The sequence below is a fragment of the Buteo buteo genome, chromosome 23 (assembly GCF_964188355.1).
Source record: "Buteo buteo chromosome 23, bButBut1.hap1.1, whole genome shotgun sequence".
Taxonomy (NCBI): domain Eukaryota; kingdom Metazoa; phylum Chordata; class Aves; order Accipitriformes; family Accipitridae; genus Buteo; species Buteo buteo.
Genome location: NC_134193.1, coordinates 10,859,196 through 10,880,130, shown reverse-complemented (window position 1 = coordinate 10,880,130; position 20,935 = coordinate 10,859,196). Strand labels below are relative to the sequence as shown.

General features: G+C 51.0%; 1 protein-coding gene across 3 annotated transcripts in view; it reads left to right on the top strand.

The window, feature by feature from the left end:
• LOC142043467 (dual specificity testis-specific protein kinase 2-like) overlaps positions 1–20,024 on the top strand; it is a 33,252-nt gene extending 13,228 nt beyond the window's left edge. Inside the window, exons 2-10 of one of the 3 annotated variants that reach the window (XM_075054674.1) lie at positions 5,088–5,287; positions 9,839–9,960; positions 10,113–10,161; positions 10,930–11,079; positions 13,090–13,263; positions 13,857–13,940; positions 15,000–15,086; positions 16,532–16,647; positions 17,358–20,024. In XM_075054674.1, coding sequence (XP_074910775.1) covers positions 5,099–5,287; positions 9,839–9,960; positions 10,113–10,161; positions 10,930–11,079; positions 13,090–13,263; positions 13,857–13,940; positions 15,000–15,086; positions 16,532–16,633 — 957 coding nt within the window. In that variant the 5' untranslated portion in view covers positions 5,088–5,098 and the 3' untranslated portion in view covers positions 16,634–16,647; positions 17,358–20,024. Of the gene's footprint in view, positions 1–5,087; positions 5,288–5,881; positions 5,917–9,838; positions 9,961–10,112; positions 10,162–10,929; positions 11,080–13,089; positions 13,264–13,856; positions 13,941–14,999; positions 15,087–16,531 lie in introns of those variants that run through there. The other 2 variants (XM_075054673.1, XM_075054675.1) reach the window with 2 other exon arrangements.
• Positions 20,025–20,935: the final 911 nt, after the last annotated feature.

Below are 20,935 nucleotides of genomic sequence, written 5' to 3'. Positions count from 1 at the left end.
CTGATCTCCCTGTCCTGGTTTCAGCTGGGATAGAGTTAATTGTCTTCCTAGTAGCTGGTACAGTGCTATGTTTTGAGTTCAGTATGCGAAGAATGTTGATAACACTGATGTTTTCAGTTGTTGCTAAGTAGAGTTTAGTCTAAAGTCAAGGATTTTTCAGCTTCTCATGCCCAGCCATCGAGAAAGCTGGAGGGGCACAAGAAGTTGGCACAGGACACAGCCAGGGCAGCTGACCCAAACTGGCCAACGGGGTATTCCATACCGTGTGATGTCACGTCTAGTGTATAAACTGGGGGGAGTGGGGGCGGGGGATCGCCGCTCGGGGACTAACTGGGTGTCGATCAGCAGGTGGTGAGCAATTGCACTGCGCATCGTTTGTGCATTCCAATCCTTTTATTATTGCTGTTGTCATTTTGTTAGTGTTATCATTATCATTACTAGTTTCTTCTTTTCTGTTCTATTAAACTGTTCTTATCTCAGCCCACGAGTTTTACTTTTCCTGATTTTCTCCTCCATCCCACTGGGTGGGAGGGGGAGTGAGTGAGCAGTTGCGTGGTGCTTAGTTGCTGGCTGGGGTTAAACCACGACACTGCCCAAGGCCAAATCCTGCACACGTGTGTGTGCACACACACACATACATAGCACATACTCCCTTCACCACCAGGAGGGTTGGGTTCCCCAGTTTATGGACCCCAGTGCTGGCACTCAGTGCTCGTACCCTGCTGTCCTGGCAAAGATATTTTGTTTACAGAGTGATCCCACTCACAGAAGGTTTTTGCATGGCACGCTAGTAAGCACCAGGTAAGCTTTTATATGCTGCTCCCCAGGGTAAGGCTCCAGCCATCAGACACTGGTTCGCCTAGTCCAGAGAGGTCCCTGGGGCCAGTCCAGCCTCCCACTTACTGGCAAAGGAGGCTGGGGAGAAACTTTCTGCTTTCCTGATGATGGGAAGAAAAGTCATGGAAACAATGGCAGGGGACGCAGGTTGGGTCTCTGGCAGGTGAGGGGAGGAAGAGCTCTTCCCTTTTTTCAGGAAAATTTGCTGTCTAGAAGAGGGGTTTGAAGCCTGGTGTTTGCATCCTTGCAGCAGAGCCTGGGCTTGGGCAGATGCTCGGAGCTGTGCCCAGCTGTGCATGCATTTGGGAGAGCTGGTCTGCTGGGTGAGTGGTGGCTTACTTGGGAGCTGTGGGTGCTGCATAGCTGAACAGAGGGAATAAACCCCCCAATGCCTGCCTGTTCCTCCAGGGCCCTTCCCCGGGCTGTAGCCAGCTGTGGCGGTGGGACTGGAGCCACGCTTTTGGCTGGGCAATTGCTTTTGCAGGGTGCGTGCACAGGGCTAGTTATGGCCTCTCTGCCAGCCCTGGCAGCTGCTGGAACCTCGTCAAGCCCATGGCATGGCAGCAAGCACGGGCAGCCCCAGCGAGCCCTGCTGGGGAGCAGGACCCTTTTCTGTGGTGTGCTGGTGCCTCTGGTGTCTGCAGATGAGGAAAGCCCAGAGGAAGACAGTGCCCCAGGTCTGCTTTTTGAAATGACTGCTAATTTCATGTTTTTAATCTGGCGAGGAGGGGGTTCCCTGCAATGACAGCTCACAGCATCCAAACCTTTCCCGGCTGCCTGTGAGCTGCTCCCTCGGTGTTCTTGCTGCCCTGGGGAACTGGGAGGTGCATGTTGGCTTCTATGTACAGAGAGCTCCTTGCTCGCTGTGGGCACAGCTGAAAGCTTGGGGAGTTTCCTCAGAGGGCGGTGGAAGCCAGTGGCTCCATCTCCCCTCTCCCTGCAGGTAGGGCAGCCTTGAAGGGGATAAGCCTCCTCCTGTGCCTGAGCCTGGTCTCCCTTTGAGCTAGGACCAGCAGGAATATGGGCAGCTGCCCCAGTGCCTTGCCTGCTCAGACAAAAGCATGGCTTTGGGTGCTCTAAACCTTGCTGGTGACTCGATGATGCCCCTGCCCTGCTGCCTGCGGCTGGCCTCTGAGACAACCCTTCCTGCTCCCTGTCCTTCTCCCACCCTCTCCCCCTCCCTCCCTGACTCCTAGGAAGCCTTCAAATAAATCTTGGCATTTTGAAAGGCCGTTTTCTCCTCCAGCCTACATGTCAGCACTAATCTGGGGACAAGCAGATGCATTTATAAGAAGAAAATAAAGACTCGTCTCCTACTCACCAGCATAATGCGAGGGGCCGTTCCTGGCATGCTAGGGATGCTGCAGGGATTCTTTACTGGACAAAGAGGCAATTGATGAACTAGGTCATGGCGGGAGGAGATGGTATGTGGGAAAAGCACTGAACAGAGAGGCCTCTGAAAAGAAACCATTCCCTGTGGAAGAGGCAGCCTCAGGCAGCCTGCCTTGCCCGAGGGGACCTGTCATGCCTGTGCCTGGGTCACCCTGCAGGCAGAAGGGGCTCCAAGGTGGCTGGGTATCAGGGCACCTGCGGATGTGCTGCTCTGCGGAGGAAAGGCTCCTCTTTTGTTATTGAAGGGTGCTAAATGGAGGGAGAGGCTTTCAGAACCTGCTGGGTTAAGTGTGTGTCTGGTGGCTAGAGCAGCCGTTGGGGGGGTGAGGGGAGGGTGGTGTGTGGGCTCACCACAGCTCTGCCAGTGAGTGACTGGCACGCCGGGGTGAGGCCGTAGCTCACTGTGTTACTGTTTTGCCATCCACACAACAGGACAGGGCAAACCTGTGTCCCAGGATTGGGCACAGGAGTGGGTAAACCCTGAGAGTGCACTCTCTAAGATGGGTCCAATGCTCAGGGTGACCCTTTGCCATTCCTTTTCCATATTCCATTGGCAGCTCAGGGTCAGCAGGATCTGTCAGACCCTGTCATCGTCCCCTTATGTCCTGCCCAGTTGTGCAAGATGTGGAAGAACTCCTCTGCGTCTCACTAACTGAGTGTGAAGCACCACTTCCTTGGCCTGGAGCTGCAGCTCCTCCTGTGTCTGCCCTCCTGCTCCATGGCCCTGCATGCTGAGCATGGCCTTGGGCAACAAAAGCCCTTTGCTGCACTCTGCCACGAGTTTGTGCCAGTTCCTTGCCCTGCTGCACCTGTGCCCCAAGCCCTGCAAAAGCTGGGCAGTTTTGCACACCAGAGAGAGAGATACTTGCAGAATCGTCCCTGCAGGAAGGTAATGCCTTCAGTGACAGCCAGAGTGGGGTGGCTTTAGCAGCGCTGAGTGTGATTGATGTGAGTCCTGTCCCCTGCTTCTGCATGAACCTCTTCCCTTGTACCAGTGTGTGGTGCCTGGGTGCAGGCTGGATGGGAGGGGGCCAGACGCGGCTGCGTTTCAGATGGTGCTGGCTATCAGGAGCAGTGACCATCCCAAGGCAAAAACCTCCAGTCCCTGCAGCTGCATCCCATCATGGGAAGTTCCTTGGTTGCCTGTCCTTGGGTCAGAGCAGGGGTAAAGCTGTGGCCCTGTAACCTCTTCACGTGTCCTGCCTGATCCGAGTGCTCTCCACCAATCATGGCCACAGGTTCTGCTGTTCATGAGCAGTTTTGGGGCTTTGGTCCTGCAGGCGTTTGCCATGCAGTCGGGTAGGAGCACATGTGTCACGTTGATTTTGCTGGGACTGGATTCCTGCAGTCTGTGTGGGACTGTCCTGTGGTGGGATCTTTGGGGTCTGGCTGCTTTCAGAAGTTTGTTTTGTTGTTCCCCGGTGTTGCAGCTCCCTGAGTCTCAGCCTGGAGCTTGCCTGCTGTTTGTGTCAGGGATCCCTGCCCTGCTTGGTACTGGCTGCCTGCCCCATGTCCCAGCCCTCAGCTCTCTCAGTCCCCTGCCCTGCTTAGCCCTGCCACCACATCTCTCTGTCCCCGTTTGGCAGCTCTCTCTTTGGATCTTTGCTGGACTGTGGGTGTATGAGGTGGCTGGTGCAAATACTTTATGCACATCTCGGTGCAGATTTTGCCTCGCCCTGTAGAAGCAAAGTAGCCATGAAATAATGCATGGGATCAAGGGATGCTGATACAGCTTCTTGTTTGGTGCAAGACCTAGGACAGAAACTTAGGGAGGGCAGATCTTAGCTTTGCTTCAGTTGGAAGCATTGAAGAAATTACCCTTTTTTGAATGTTGTCTCATCTGGTGACAGTCTGGCAAAGCAGCTTGCCAGGCACCCAGGAATCTGAGCACATGCTGTGAATGGAAGGTGCTCAGACAGCTTTGTAGCATACCAATGGTTGTTTACAATTATCCAGAAGTAGGTGCCTTATTTGCCTCACTTAGGGTGTCAGAAGCCCATTTTCCACTGGATTTGCCTCCTTTGCATTTTTGGATGTAACTAAAGGCAAGTGGTGAGGCAGAAGGGGAAGGATGGCATATAACTTTGGAGGAGTGTGAGCCTGGTGCTGTAAAAGACAGAAAGGGGAATGGAGCGAGGGGACTGGAGAGGGAAGTGTGAGAATCAGAGCAGTAGAATAGGAAGACAATTTAGCAGAGGCACTTGGGGCTTGGAGTCAAATTCAGGATATACAGACAGGAGGAGGGTTGCTGGGGCATTTCCTTATTCTGTGATTCCTTAGGGCTTATAATGAACTGTAGGCACCTGATGAGTGAGGATCCCTTTAAGACTGAGTGTTTCCTGCTAGCACACTCAAGCCATGACCCTCTGCAATAGTAGCTAAGCCCTGTCTAGAGCTCTGGGGTAGTGGATGTGGCATTAGTATGTGGCACGTGACCTATGCTAAAAGCCCAATTTAGACACAGTGGCTTTTAACCCAGCATAAGCTGGCTGAGCAAGACCGAGTGCCCTGGACTTTTCCTGGGCTGCACTATCATGTGTTGAAGGTGATGCATCCTATCTATTGTAAACCTTTAGAAGTTATAGATGAATATATGCTAATTTGACATCTTTAAGTCCTAGTCTAAAGAAGTCCAAATACAACCTGCATAAGGCAGACCTAAGCCCAGGGTGACTTATCCAGGAGACGGTGCCCATGGGTGCTTCCCAGTGCAACGTGTGCTGCAGGGTACATCATCTCAGTGCTTCGTCTCCTCTCCCCTGTTCCTGAGGCTTCATCCAGTCCTGGTCTCTAGTGCAGGTATTTGTTTGATGTCCAAATGCTGCTGTTGGCTCACTGTGAAATACACTGTGTTATAGCTGCTGCCCCCATGATGTGCGAGGCAGGGCTGATTGCATCAGAGCCCTCCAACCCCATGCAGTACTATGGTGAGTCGTCTGACACCTACTACCACGTGGACCGCTGGCAGAGGCTACGCACGGCTGTCAGGAAGCTGGAGTTCTGGGAAAACTTCAACGCCGAGCTGATAGGCAGCGGCTTCTTCTCCAAGGTCTACAAGGTAAACTGACATGCAGGCAGCCCACAACCTGTGTGAGAGCAGCTGAATGGCTGCTGAGGTTGTGTAGATGATGCCTCACCTGAGGAACCTGTTCCTGAGCTTATTTCCTCATCTTCATCCCTCCCAGCTCACGCTGGCTGGTTGGATGGGGTGAGGGAGGAAAGGACACCCCCCCCCACTGCACACCTAGTACATCACCTTTGATGCACATCTCCCCTTCCATAGTGAAAAAGGAGATGGGAGGACTTGATCAATAAATGTTCATTGATACTGTCATCTAGCCATACAACATGCTTGTCAGGGAGCTAAACTGGGTATTGGATGAGATTAGGGGATATTTATGCTCTGTGCAGGTTTTGTTGTCAGTACTGTAGCAAAATATATAGAGAAAAATAATGTAAAATTAAGCTGCATGTGTCTCCTAGAATACACGCCACCCATACCCCATGGAGATGCCAGTGCTGTCACCTCTCTCTGGCTGCTGCCCTGCGTTACAGTGATGCTGGGGAAGAGCAGGGGATTGGGGCAGGGTCAGGCTGGGACAGGCTGCTGGTCTGTCCACTTCTGCCTCTGCTGCCTTCATTTCAGGAGAGTTGTGGCTCCCTGCAAGCAAGTGCAGGATGTGGATGGTATGTCACCAAAGCAAAACTGCTTTTCTCACTGGGGCTGTTGTGGGTCACTCCCTGCACGAGGCTCCGCTGGTGTGGGAGTTTGTTTAACCCTCTCTGAGCAAGCACAGGATCCGGGGTGCTGCTAGCTTTGCTCCCCCTCCAATGCTGCTCCTCAGCCCAGGAGGGCCACTGCTTATTTGGGGGGAGTGGATGGGACTTGCTTTGCAGTGTGGCCAGGTTTGCCCACCTTATCTCTTCTCCCAGCAGCCCTCCCGAATGTGGTTGCTCACACTGGTCTTGGTTGTTGGGACATGAGACAGATCTGGAGGAAAAAGTTGGGCCTGACTCTACCATTGCCTTCAGCTCCTTAGCTTGACCGGCCCCACCGGTAAACATCATGACTGCACATTTCTCCTGGGCCAGCATAAGATGCTTCTGCCAGAGGAGTACTCTGATATATTCTGGGTGAGATCCCTGGCTGGTGTAAGCACATGTGGCCAGTTGAAACTAATGGAGCCAGACTGGCAGGATCTGGCCATGGAACTGCAGAAAATATGCAAGTCAGATAGATAAATCCATGTTGCTTTCTCAAGGCTCTGTCTCCTCCTCTGCTGCATCTGGCCTTGGTGCCGTGATAAAGCCTTTGGGTGAACTTCAAGTCCAGGGACAATGCACTAAAGCTGTTCAAAGGGAATCTCCAGCCAAAGATCTATGGCAGCTCTCTGCAGACTGGAGCAATACATGACAAATACCTCTCCCCACCACAGCCTCCCTCTAGTAATTGCTTTCCCCACCTACGCAGCATGCCGTTGCCATCGCTTTCTCTTTCCTTTATCTAGCAGATTTTCATAGTAACAGTTGCTGTTTCCTCCGTGCGTGACATTTTCCTCCTGCCCTGGCAGTGAATGAAATTCCAGCAGTAGGCAGGCTGGAGACATGGATCTTGAATGAAAATGAAATAACTTCTTGAAGTAGCAGCAGAAAAAGAAATGTAAAAAAAAATAAAGTTTGAATGAAATGCTATGGGTCAAATAGCCAGAAGACAGTGGAGGACTTGGGGGCAAGGACAGCCCTTTGTGGGGGCTTGATATTTGTCTGGGGACTCAAGCACAACTGTAACTGAGTGCTCTGATGACTCGTGGTCCTCTTGGTTCAGCCAGTCCCCTGTGGACTTGTAGCCCTGAACAGCAGCACTCCTGCTGTGAAGCATCAGTGGCAATGGTCCTTTGAAGCTCTATGCCAACAGATGCTGTCTTCCAAAGTGCTCCTGCAGCAAGGACATAGACTCCCCAAAGTGCTGGCACTGCTTGTGCTGGCTGCTTGTTGCTTTTGCCATCCTTTGTCCTTTGGTTAAGCCCGTTCTCTGGAGTTGTTATATGTGGGTTGGCTGAGGAAGGAGGATTCACTTGGTTCTACTTGATGACTCAGATTCAAGAGGTCTGGGCACAGTCTTCTGCTCTGTGGGTTATGTATTGCATGACCTGGGCACAAGGTACTTTCCCTTTTTCTCTGCCTTAGTTTTCTGATGTGCAATAAGGAGCTATTCAGGTATGAGTTTCTCTTGGGGAAAGCATAAAGCTTCTTTCATTGTCAGCTCTCATATATAGAGGTCTGAGGTGCTCAAAAGCAGGAGAGAAATGCAGCGTGACTTCTTTTTTCTGAGGCTGGTTTAAGGCATTGCCCAAAGGGAACCTCTGAGCAACCTCTTTCTCTGTTGGCCCTCAAAAAGCTTCATACACGTTAGGAAGCACAGTCCCAGTCCCTGTCTTTCTACAACTTTCCAGTACCAGATTTTCACCTTTATTTTTCCATTCAAGGCTGACACCAGATCTTTACCCTTCATCACTCATTGGCATGAAATGAGAATACCTTGGAGGCCCCTCTGCACTTCCCTGATTCACACTGATCCAGGACAAAACTGGACACTTTGCATGATTCAGGGCAGACCAAGGGCTGCTCCAGGTTGGCCAGAGCAAAGTCTTAGGGGCTGTGGTCTTGGAAGAGGCCTTCTGAGCCCATTACTTTTGCCCATCTCTCCCACTACTTTTTTTTTGATGTGGGTCTACCCTTGCTTTTCAGTCATTTCTTCTCCAGACCAGGCTGGACTTTGCATTGCCCTGTGGACAGGAACCCCTCCAGCGCTCACGAACTCCACCAGCCCAGGCAGTGTTTGTGAACTCTGTAGGTGTCCAGCTGGGACATGAGTCTCACCTGGAAGCTCAGTGTAGCTCAGTGTCTCCATCAGAGTTTGTGCAGAGCTAAAAGGTCTCACTGAAACTCAGTATTAGCTCTTCTGAAAGTTTTTCAGATCTTCCAGATTTTGGCTGCTCCCTGTACTCTGTCCTGGGCATAAGGGCATTCAGTCTTTGGGCAAAGATGATTGATAGCATCTCTTATATTTACATCTGTGCTATTATAGGTAATAATCTATTACCTATAATATACCTATAAATCATCTGATTAGTGACCCACAGTCCACAGTCTGTGGTTGTGAAGTCCCATCAGGTGAGGGTGTTGGAGCCCTGCCTTCCTCATGACCTGCTTGAGTAGAGAGGCAAGAGTTATTCCAACAATAACATCAACTATCAGGTTGAATTCCTTCAGAAAGGAAGCAGCAGTTCATGTTGCTCCCAAGACAGTTTGTTTTGTGACCCTGATTATAATGAACTTTCTCTCCTTCCAGCCCAGCTAGGTCTTACATGCAACTCTTTGTTGTCTTCACCTGGGCTAGTAAACTTATCTGTACAGAGACCATGACAGAGAGCAATGGGTGACACTTTGGGACTCTGAGTGCTGCTCTTAAGCCAGCTTATGCTTTGTCTAAACTATGTTTCCCTTAAAACAAACAAACAAACAAACAAACAAACCCCCATAAACCTCAAAGTGAAGGAAAATTAAACACACGGCTAGAGTCTCTGCTAGCCCTGGGGGAGCTGTCAGGACATCAGTGTGGATCACACCTGATACATGGTTCTCCTTAAAACAGATGTTAATTGAGGATGGAAATGTTAAAGTACCACAATGCTCTGTGATGTGGTCTGGTAACTACTGCTTGGATCGTCAACCCAGATAACATGAGCTGCAGTGCAGGGGCCCTGGATGGTGCTGTCAGGGCTGAGAGCCAGGGGACCCCTGCATGTCCTGTAGCCTGCGTGAAACCCCTGCATTCAGTACTGCCCAACCCTGGTGCCTCCACAGGGGACAGCAAATTTCCTCCTAAAAATGCCTGCTCAGTCTGTTCAGTGTTGTAAGGTGGGGGAAAAGCATTTTCTTTTCTGTTCTTTAGCTTCCAGTGTCCCTGCCCAGGGGGAGCCCTAGGAATGAAATGTCTGGTGATAATCCATAGCAGAGGTTCAGTTTAGCATGTGGCTGGGAAGCAGACATGGGACCTCCGTCCTGGGATGTGTGGGAGAGATGAGCTGGCTCTGCACTTTGTTGTGTCCATCTGGCAGAGCCTGGGTGGAGGGTGGCTGGCTGTGGCCAGGAGTACAGAAAGAATTGGGGATGAGGAGAGTGGCTAGCAGCCTTGTGCAGTGATCAGACCCAGGAAGGAAAGAGGGAGGGAGATGTGGGGCAGGCTGCGGCTGGGAAGGGACATTGAATGCAAGGCATTGGAGGGAAGAAGGCCAGCTCTGTAGTAACCCAGTGTGGGCTGAGAAACTGCTCCAACCCAAGGAACACACAAATTTTGGCAGAGAAATAGTGTTGTGATGTGTTGGGACAGGAGGGACCTAGCTGTCCCCAGCCACCCAGGCAGGCATCACTGGAGTGGAGCTTATGTGGAAGGAACAGCACCTTGCACTTGTGCAAATGACTGTGCAAAGCTCTGGGCAGCAGGGAAATGAGATTCAAGCCCTCGGTTGGGAAGGGATGCTGTTGTCCAGAGGGGCTGGCAGACCTCTGGAAGCTAAGAGATGTCCTGATCCAACCTTGCCTCCAGGTGACTCAGGCTGCTGCTTGTAAGGTGATGGTGGTGAAGATCTACAAGAACGACGTGGACCAAGAGGTGATTGTGCGTGAGATCAGCCTGCTGCAGAAGCTGTCCCACCCCAACATTGTTAGGTGCGTACATCCTACAGCCATGAGCAGAGGGCACTGGCAGGGGCTGGAGTTGGCTTGGTGTCTCTAAGGCAGTTCTACGATGAGGGATTGAGCTGAACCTTGATAGCTTCTTTTCTTTTTTATTTTTTGTGTGTGTGTGTTCTTCTGCTTAGGTACCTTGGGATATGTGTGAAGGATGACAAACTGTACCCCATTCTGGAGGTAAAGGTTCCTTGCTTGTAAGTGTGCTGTGGGCAGGCAAGGACCCTGAGGTTCTTTGGCAGGGAGGATGGCAGATATCCTGTAACGCATATCTATGCCTCTGACTCCTGTGCCTGTGAGTGGGTCTGGACTAGCAAGGTTGCCTCGGAGGGGCTTCTGGTCCTTTCTGCCCTACAGCTGGTCACAGCTGGAGTGTGGGGCACAGTCACTGCAGGGCCATGAGATTCAGGCAGGACAGCCAAAAGTGTTTCAGGTTAGCTTGGTACCACCAAAGGGCCAGAATGGGCCAGCTGGCGGGGAAAAGAGGAGCCAGGGATGGAGCGCAGGAGTAGAAAGTAAAGCAGACAGAGAGTGGCAGGATCTCCAGCTTGGCTCTGGGGTGGTGGTGTGGTCTAATGGAAAAGTCTAGGCTGGTACTGGGGAGGTCTTTCCTTGTTCCTGTGCTGTCAGTGGCAGAAGGCAGTCACTGAGCCGCTGCCAGGCTTTTTGCCTCTAGTTCGCTGCCTGTGAGTGAAGACCATAGCTGGCTTATACAGCTGTCCCTGCAGTGGGGCAGAGCCCAGAGACCGGCAGTGACTTGCTGTGCCAGGATGGGTAGTTGCACCGTACCACACACAGGGGCCCCTATGTCCTACATGCGGTGGCATTCCCAACCTCCCTCCTGAAGGAGGGGCTCCTGGGTTGGCAAGGGAGGGTTCAGCACCTGGGAAGCTCCAGGGGAGCCTGTGCCCAGCTGCACAGCCACCTGCTTTTTGTCTCTGTTCACAGTACGTGAATGGAGGTTGCCTGGAGGAGCTCCTGGCCAGCAAGGACATTGGTTTGACATGGAAGGAAAAAGTGGACTTAGCTTCTGACATCACCAGAGGAATGATCTACCTGCACTCCAAGAACATCTACCACCGAGATCTCAACTCCAAGGTACACAGCTGGAAAGGGGACATCGCCCCTGAACTGCTGAAGGCAACTGTGTTAGGGGGCCATACAGGAACCCCTTAGGGCTGTAACCAGGAGGCCTCAGGCCTCATGCTGGTCCTCTGCTCCATGCTAATCCCTCTGCAGGCAAGCTTTCTTGATAAAACCTGTCATTACATTGCATTCATCGCTTGCCAAGCAGGAGACCCAGAAAGAGATAAAAATATATTGCTCCTAGTGCTGTTGCTGTCAGAAAAGAAAACAGATGGAAATGTGTGCAGGATTGCACATAGTTTTCTTTGCCTACAGTTGCAGGAGAAGCTCTGCCAGATTTAGAGATTTTCTTTCCTGCTCACAGGAAGGAGGAAGCTGTTGCTAACAGGACCTGGTCACGGACTCTGGGAGCAAGTGACATGTGAGATGGTCCCTGTCTGTGCGCAGAGCACCAGCAGAGCTCAGGAGATGTGTGTGTTCTTACACAAGTGCAGGGAAGTTGTTCTTCCTTGATCCAGAGGGTCCAGGTCACCAATTTTAGGATGGTCACCTCCACGGGTTTCACATGCTGGCAGCATGCCAGCTGTGAAGACTGGCATCTGGAGACAGGCTTTGGGTGTAACGCAAAGGCACATCATGTTCCTGGTGTATTGGCCATCTGGCTGGGAGGCTGCTTTCCTCAGCGTGGGTTCATGCTGCTTGATGGGGGCAGGAACAGCACTGGGGCTTTGCCATTCTCACGTTTGTCCATGGGGCTTTGATGTGGCTATTCCTCTGCCACTGGTATGGCAGTAGGAACATGGTGGGGCAGTGCCTTGTTGATCTCTCTTGGGCAAAACTTTCCAAACCAAACCTCAGGTGGATCTGCAGCATGTCCATGATATCACAGGGAATGTGAGCTGAGGGGTTGGCCACCAGCCTGGACCATATCTGTGTCAGCTGACGCCAGAGGCTGGCTTGGTGATTAATGGAAATGGAGCCCGCAAGTCCTTGCAGTTGATGCTGAATAAGTAGTGGTGTAACTCTTACAAGCCATTTTTTTGGTGCTCTGTGAGCATTTTAAGAGAAACTTGAAATATTGATGAAGGTTGGCAGTGGGGAAGCCAGTCAAGCATTACAGTCTTGAGAGACATCAGCACAGGAATGAAACTCACCTTTGTAATCTCAGGCTGTTTACTTGGCTCAGTTACTAACCATGAAATCGCAAACACCAGGCAAGGACAAGGCAAGAGCCTGGTGCACTCTGACCACAGGTTTCTTGGCTAGTATTCTCTGAAGTCAGGTGAGACGTAATTTGCTATTTGATGCTGACTGATGAGCTCAGGATCTTCCCAGATCTGCTTGTGGAAAGTGCTGGAGGTCCCTGCCTGTCCCTTCTGTCTCTCTGTGGTGGCTCAACCCTGAAAGAAATTCATCCTTCCCCAGGAAAACCTAGGAAACCTGCAGTGATGATGGCTGAAGATACAGGAGAGAAGTATGTGCTCACTTGAAACCTAGTTGTTAGTGAGCCATCTGGAGAAGATGCCTGTCATTTCTGCTAGTTCCCTGGGAGCAGATGCTGAGGAGGAAATCCTGGGGAACTGACAGTCTGAAACTGCTGAGGTTTTGAGAAACCTTAAGATAGTTTTATAGGAATTCCTCTAGAAAGCTGTGTTAGGGGAGTGTAGCCATGGGCAGTGAGAAGAGCTCTAGCTGTAGTCCTGCCCACCTTCAGCTGCATGGTGAATAAGGTCAACGTGCACATTTCAAGGTCTCTTTCAGATAAAAGGTTATGGATCATGTTTGTTGAACAAACAACAGTCTTTGCCCTTCTTCAAAGGACTTTTCCTGGCTTCAGATGTGATCAGTCCACCCCTAATCTGCCCTGCGCACTCCATGTGTGCTGCCAGGATGCAGGTCTCTGGTGAGGGGAGAGCCTGTAATGGCGAGGTGGGGCTGAGGGCTGACGAGGTGCTGCTCAGTGAAGTGTTCAAGCCTTTCCTCACTGGGAGTCTCATGCCATGCCCCGTGGGCTCCTTTCAGAACTGCCTCATTCGATTGATGCCGCGGGGTCGTGAGGCGCTGGTGACTGACTTTGGGCTGGCCAGGGAGGTGGTGGAGCTGCCTGTGAAGGATGTGGAGAGGAAGCTGTCTTTGGTGGGCTCTGCTTTCTGGATGGCTCCTGAGATGCTGCGGGGAGAGCCCTATGACCGGAAGGTATGGCACTACTTCTCAGCTCCTTGTTCATCCTCAGAGCTCCCGAACAACCATGGGACATGTCTCCTCTGCTTGCTGGTGACATGTCCCACCAGCAGAAAAGCCCTTCCCTCCTTCCCTGGGAAACATTGCCCTGCTACCCGGACCTTTGCTCAGTAATGCTCTGCTTAGCAGCTTGGAAGTTCGTTATGTGGCCTTGTTAAGTTAAACTTCTAGGGAAATGGATTGCTGCCATGGACAAACACAGTGAAGCCTCTCTGAGGAAGATGCTTCATGATTTACAGCCTGATGAGCCTGTTGCAGGGTCTATGGAGGTTGCCAGAACTGTGGTAGAAGCACCAGACACATTGAACAAAAGTGCAGGGCCAGACTTCCTGAAGATGAGGCTGGACTCCAAGTGGGGCTGTGGTGTTTATGGGTGGGTTCAGAAGCCCAGAAGAAGTTTAGGGGTTTGGTGCCTCCATCTCCAATGGGCTTTTTTGATGGGCTTTTGCATAACTCAGGGAAGGACCTTGTTGTTGGTACTCTCCTTTCTCATGCTTTGCTTCTGTGCATGCTCTGTCCCACCTGCTGCTCTCCCACCCCTTCTGCAGGTGGATGTGTTTTCCTTTGGCATTGTCCTCTGTGAAATCCTGGGCAGGATCCCAGCTGACCCTGAAGTGCTTCCCAGGACACAGGTAATGATTCCCGCAGTCAAATCTAATGGTGTTTTCTCCATGGTATCAGATTGTGGCTTCTCTCTGGACCAGACAGACCTGTACACACGTGTATGTGTTCACACTCAGTTTCTCTCTAGAGGTTTTTCCATGAGAAAATCTGATCTCAAAATATTCAGTGCACAAGAGTTCAGTGCATCTATAGTTTCAAAATTTTTGCTAGATCAACAATTTGAGATGAAGTACTTCTGTTTAAAGAGCTTTATTCCAAATACTTCATTTCGCTTTGACATTTCCGCTTCCCCATTGAAGTGGCAGGTTAAACACAACTTACATCACAAATGTTTATTTTCAAATACATTGCAGTTAATACACAGTTCATGTGGAGACAGTGGGCTTTCCTAAAAACATGGGCTTTTTTGTTTCAACATTTGCAACATTTCCCTTCCACAAAGTGGGAAGGGAAAGTTTATCCTGAACAGGGATGAAAAATCCAGCAGGAAAACAGCAAATTGCTGCTTTCCAAAGAGCAATGCAAAGAACCTGCAGTGACCAGAGATTGTTCCATGTTTCTGTGAGACTGAACAGGAAGTAACACTCCATCTGTGTTCACAAGATGAAAGGGAATTACATATTGGAGACTGAAGTCTGGAGGGACAAAGCTGTAGTTATGGAAGCAGCTGGCTGGACCCCTTTGACTCTCAGTTCCTGTCCTCAGCAGCCACTGCTCAGCACCTGGTGCTGGTCCTCTGCTGGTTTCCACTTTTGTGGCTCTTGTTGCCTTAGGCTGAGCTTTTCCAGGAGGACACATACTGCCCCTCAGGGATAGCACAGAGCAAGCTGAAGAATGCTGCAGTCTCCCAGCTCTGCTAATGATTTACCATCTGTGCAGCCCTGCCCTGCCAGAGCTGATGTTGCCCTGGTACCTTTGCATTGCCATCAGTAAAATAGCTGTGATGGAGACCCCGAAAGCTTTAAACCATGACCATTTTGTGCTTTAACACCTTCAGAAGGATGAAGAGCTTTTGAAGGACTTTATAACTGAAATCTTTTCTACATACTCTTCTCCCTTCCTCACAGGATTATGGCTTGGACGTTGCTGCCTTCCAAGGGATGATCAGCGAATGCCCCAAGCGGGTGATTGACCTTGCTGCTAGCTGTTGTCGGGTGAGATTCTTCCTAGGGTTTTTTTTCTTTGATTTTGTTGGATTTGTATCACACTTGTATGACAGAGACCAAAATTGTTGTGAACCCTGGAGAGCTTGAACCTGCTGCTCTTAATGTTAGCACACAGGGCTCTGCCACTTGAGCTGTGAAGTGATGAGATCTTCCTGGGCTCAGTAGTATGCTTTCATTCACTGTGCAGTTCTGCCCCTAGGAGAAGAGTTTAGTTTGTATATTACAGCCTGAAACAACCCAAGGTCCTGCCTGTTCCCTTGCATGTCAACCCCAGAGTGGGAAGTAGGTTGGTGATGATGTCCAGTCCCTCCTTAAGCCAGGCTGCAGGCAGAGGCACCTGGCTGATCCTTTGTGGAGGGCACTGCTTTGCTGTTACCAGCCCTGGCATTACAGGTATTGGAGCATAGTCCTCCAACCTTTCTTGCTTTAGCATAAAAGCTAATTGTGAAAGCTGGGGGGTCTCCCCATGATGCCCAAAGCCTCAGGAAGCAAAGCAGAGAGAAAGCAAGGATTCAGGTTATTCTCTCAAAGGAAGAGAAAAACAAAGGCAGTAATCAGGCAGAGTGGAGAAGCTGGGTGATCATAATGCACCTAATTGTTAGGAGCTCAAGGCAGCGAATGGAAGTAAATCCTTGCATGGGTCCCAAGGATGTGTGAATAACTTGCCCTGAATCAGAGGAGTCATTCATGTCAGCAACTGGCTTAGTGTTGACGCCTTGTATTTCTGATGGGCAGCTTCCTAATGCAAGTTGATATAATAACGGGCTTCTGCCAGTAATGGCCCTTGGGGCTGTTCTTTGCCCTTGTGTGATGTGCAGGTTTGGGAAGTTTCTGATGCAGCTCCCCAGGCTGGCTCGATGGGGTCAGGCACAAAGGGCAGCCCCAGGATGGCACAGTGGGTGCGCTGGATGGGGGTGCCCCAGGCCACGTCTCTCAGTCTGGGTACATCCCAATGGCACTGGGAGTGCTGGGGGATCACAGCTCACTGAGGATGAGCTACATCAGGGAGACAAGACAGTTAGATCCTGACTGCCATGAAAAAGCTCAGGGAATGATACATCTCCCTCCTGATACCTACCTGCAGCCTTTCCCTGCACAATGCCTGCCCCTGCACCATTTGGGTGGGCTTTGGAATGAGCAGTTCCCATGCCCTATCCAGGTCGGGGTATGTCAGGCTGGTTTTCAGCATCTTGCTGCCTTTGCTTGAGCTGTACCGCACGATGGGACCTGTTCTGCGGCTGCTTTTCTGCAGCTGCCCAGGCCTGGATCACCAAGTGGTGATACCAGAAGGCTCCACTGACCAGTGTGTGACCCAGACCAGTGGTAAAGACGGATGGATGCCATTGCCCAGCCTTGGGGGAGCCAGCAGAGCTGCTGCAGAGCGCCCACCTCCTGTCTGGGGTGTCCTTTTCAGCTTTCCCTTCTTGTTCTAGGTGGAAGCATTTAAGAGGCCGTCTTTCTCTGAAATCCTGGATGAGTTGGAGGATGTCACGGAGAGCCTGGAGCCTAGGAGGGACAATCAGCTTTTGGGCTGAGCTGCTGGCCTTCTGTGAGGCTTGGCACAGAAGCACCCAAACTGTAAATTAACTATCTGGGGGGTCAGGAGTGAAGAAGGAAGGTGGGGAAGGGAAGAGCTAAGTGATGCACTGGTGTTTATTGAATCATAGTCTCGGTCTCTAATTTCTTGGATGGAAAACATGGTTAAAAATGGAGAAAGGACTTACCAAGGGTATGTTTTTCCTAGCTAAAGTTTTTAACAGATGTAATTAGGACACGGAGCAGCCTTTGTCTGTTTGCTTGTTAAAAACAAATGATCCTGGAGGGACCTGAATTCCCTTGAGGATGCTTTCCAAAACCCCAGCAGAAACATTGTCCTCTCCTGCTTCCCTGTGCCCCCGGGTCCCAGGGCATTCCCCTTCTCCATCCCCATGGCTTTGAGGAATTGTCTCGCAGGGGGCTGGGGTCTGTGGAGTGTGAAGGAGAGGGGCCTTGGTGTGCTTGGTGAGCCTCAGAGTTGCCTTATATTTCAAAGCCTTAAAGCACCTGTCTGGCAGCCTTGCAGGAGCAGGTATGCTCTGCAAGGTCTCTGTCTGGGTCTCCTGGCATCGTACTAGGGGTGCATCCAGACATGGAGGCATCAGGCAAGGTTTTGGAGAATCAGCCGGGGCCACCCATAGGGTGCTGACCTGCGCTGGCTGAGGTGATGGGGAGGGTGTGCCTTATCGAGATATGAACTAACTGACTAATATCTCCTCTCAGAAAAGCTTTGTCAGACACATGTCCCAGCATCATGGTAGTCTGGATTTCTCCCTGCTGCCTCGACTCAAAGATGGAGGGGTCTGCCTCCCCACTTCTCGTCCTGCTGCAAACATGGTGATATGAGCACAGTGCCAACAGTTTGTGAGGCTGAAACGGGGGAGAGCTGCATCCAGCATCATCCAGCATCATCCAGCATCTCACCCATTTCTCTGCCTGACCCAGCTACCCATCACTTCCTCGGCTATGTGGGACACCCTTGCAGGCCCCAGGGCTCAGGCAGCCAGGAAAGGACTTTGTTTTGATATCATGTTTTCTTCTGTGGGCCAGAGGAGGGTGCTGGGGCTGCAGATCCAAACCAGAGGTGGAAAGAATAATGGCTAGAAATGGTCTGGCATTGCAAATTAAGAGAAAGAGGTGAGCAGTCAAGTCCCTGCCCCTAGATCAGCTGATTGCTGGGCCATTGGTCTGAAAGACGTGTTCTACTGGGACCAAAATGTTTGTGAGTGTAAATAGGTGTAATGTCTGTATAGTGGTGGAGCTGTGGCTCTGTTCTTGTAGACTGTAAGCTCGTGGAGCAAGGATCATTCATCTGTCCACCAAAAGGTATTTGTACAGTGTTTAGCCCAATGGGCCTTCAACATACAGTTTTAAGGCTGTTCTCCCACATAGTGGTAGACCTACCTGGGGGCCTCATCTCAAGTTCTTGGAGCCACATTTGGTGTCATATATAGCCCAACATCTCTGTGTCATGGTGCGTGCACAAGGGAGTGTCAGAGGTGTGCTGGGACAGAGACATAGTGGAGGAGCATGATGCATTTTCACCAGGGATCATAAGGAACTGGGAGCTGGCTTGAAATGCACTGAATGGTACCAGGGTCACCAGCTCGGCCACAGCTCCAGGGGGGCATTTGCAGCTCCTCATTCCCCAGAGGTGCTCTTGTGCTTTTGTGGGATACTGACTTATTTGCACAAGAAACCTCCTGCTCAACAGTAAACTGCCCAGCAAATACCTTCATCCCATTTGGATACTGCCAGTGGGGGGGGAAGCAAAGCCTCGAGAAGTAGAAGACTGAAAATAAGGGAAGCTTTTCAACCTGGAGGAGGGAGAGTGGCCACTTTTTGACTTGCACCAGTTTGGGCACTTTAGACCAGTGGAGTGAAATGGACTGCAACAGCAGTGCAAACAGCACTGTTGTATGTGTGTGTCTTCAATGAGAGCCAGCCACCACCAGCATCACAGCAATGTGTTGGACGAAAATCACAGGGTGTAGACTTGGCTACCAGGAGATGGATCTGAGGAGCTAACTGCAACCTCCCAGGGCTTCCCAGTCTTGCCTGGGCTCTTCATCCATAGAGAAATAGGCTTGAGAGTAAGGAATCCAACAGTATGTCCTAACACCCAAAGCATTAAGGATGCAAAGCCTTTTCCAAATGCCACTATGGATGAAGGATAGCCGTTCATCTCAGCTCGGTCTCTGGCTAGATGCATTGCTTTCACAAAGCCTTTCCCCAGCCTTCCCCATGCTGCTTCATCTGCCAAGCTGGAGTCTGTTCTTCCTCTGCCCCACCTGCACAAGAGTAGACTAAAGGAAGATCCCTCAACATATTGATCCCTCAAATGGCCTGTTACAGGGTGAAGGTGTCTTGTTCTATGGGCACTTCCCTGCAGGGCTGCTCCCCTGCTGGCCACCCCCTTCCTAGGACCAGCAAGGCTTGGTGCTAGTGGTGCCCTACTGCAGACTGGGCTGATCCTTCTTCCAGCTGTACATCTGACTCTGGTCCTGCAGAGCAACAATCGTGGGGCTGGGACACAGTAGAAAAGGCATGTGGAGTTGGGTATACTTTGGTGATGCTGTGGTATGAAGGGAGATCTTTTGTTTTTATTTATCTGCTTGGAGGTAGGAAGCCTGCTCAAGGATTAAACAGATCTGGGGGTGGGGGGTGGGATATTTTCTGCACAGAGCACAGAGGATAGCATTAGCCAGCACAGTCTGAGCTGTGATGGAGCAGAACTGCATTTCTTCTGGGCTTGCCATGTGCCCCATCCACTCTCATGGTGAGGCCACATGCTGGATCTCAGGTGACTGAAGGATATCAGGTCCTTGCTATAAGGACCTTTGGTGCCTGCTGTAGGGGCAGGTGGGACCAAGACTGTCTGCAGACACCATGTGGACTAGAAAAGCCAATGTTGGGAGTCTGCAGATAACAGAGGTTGTCTGGGAATTTGTCTGGTGCATCTCGTGGACCAAGAGTTTATCTTCACTGGTGAGAGCTGGAGGGAGAAGCAAGTATGGGAAATCTGCTGAGATGCCCTCCAGGTACGAACCTCTGTGCTGGGAGTGCAGGGCCTGGCTTTCCCATGCCAGTCTGATGCAAAGTCCAGGTCAGTGGTTGAATTTCATGTCTCGGAGTCCTGGCACTGAACTGACCCCAACTGCGATGGTGGGTAGAGGGTCTGGGTGGTGCAGCAGGCTTGCCTTTGCTGAACCTGACCAGGAGCTGCCTCATCTGCCTCTCTTCCCTCTGTTGGCCACTTGCTCTGCAGCTGCCGATGGCACAGACCTGGCCATGCTGGGCCCATCCATGGGCCATGCATTCCTGCATCTTCATTGTGTCTTCATTTGTTTGTTTTTATAAATGCCATTTGGAAATAAAGTCTAGTGGTTCTTTTCCACATCAGCCCTGGCTGCTGTGTTTCATCATCCTGGGTCTGCTGAATGGTGCTGCAGAAATGTCATGTTTCCACACATAGGCACCAAACACAACTAAACAAACAGCTTCATGCTCTATCAGCATAGCTGGCATAATAAACCTTTAGTTAGAAGTAATTTACAGAAGAATGGTATTTTGAGTCTATTGCTCACCTGTGCCCTCGGTTTGTGGCAGGGTCAGCTGGTGTCTTAAGTCATCCCTTCACTTTGGTTGGGTGGGCATAAGGTAACACCAGCAGCATAAGCATAGTGCAAAGGGTGTTGGATTCATCTTTCCCACCCCAGCAGCCCATAAGCCAAAAGGACCAAACCACAGTGAATGATTTTCCTTCCCCAGCTGCACGTTATTTTATGCTGACTCATACATGGCATTAGTTACTCTTCAGATGCAACCCTCTCACAAGGACACCTTGGAAAATCAGAGGAAGCTGTTCACTATGCCAGGACCACCGGGTCTGCTGCATCCAAACGCAAATCATAGAGCAGTGCTGAAGCTTAGTTGTCTGACCTCCTCACGTGATAGTAATCAGCCAACAGCTGATTGGGTGAGACACAGCTGGACTCTGTGGGACCTTGCTCCTGCTCCTGCTGGGGGCACATCAATCTGGGAGTAAGGAAAAAGACCTTTCCTTCCGAAGTCCAGTTTCTTGAAGTCAGTCAGCTTTCAGATTTACAGCTGTGAAATCTCTGGGCACTTGCATGTGGCCAAAGTGCTGTGTTCCTCCCTGGAAAGAGCCTCTATGCATGCCTTGGAGCCTGGCAGTTATCCCATGGGTGGTTTGGACTGCTGGGTCTTCCCATGTCCCAGTCAATGGAGGAGGGTATTGCTGGAGGCAGCCTTGATCTGGCCAGGAGGCTGGCCTGGGT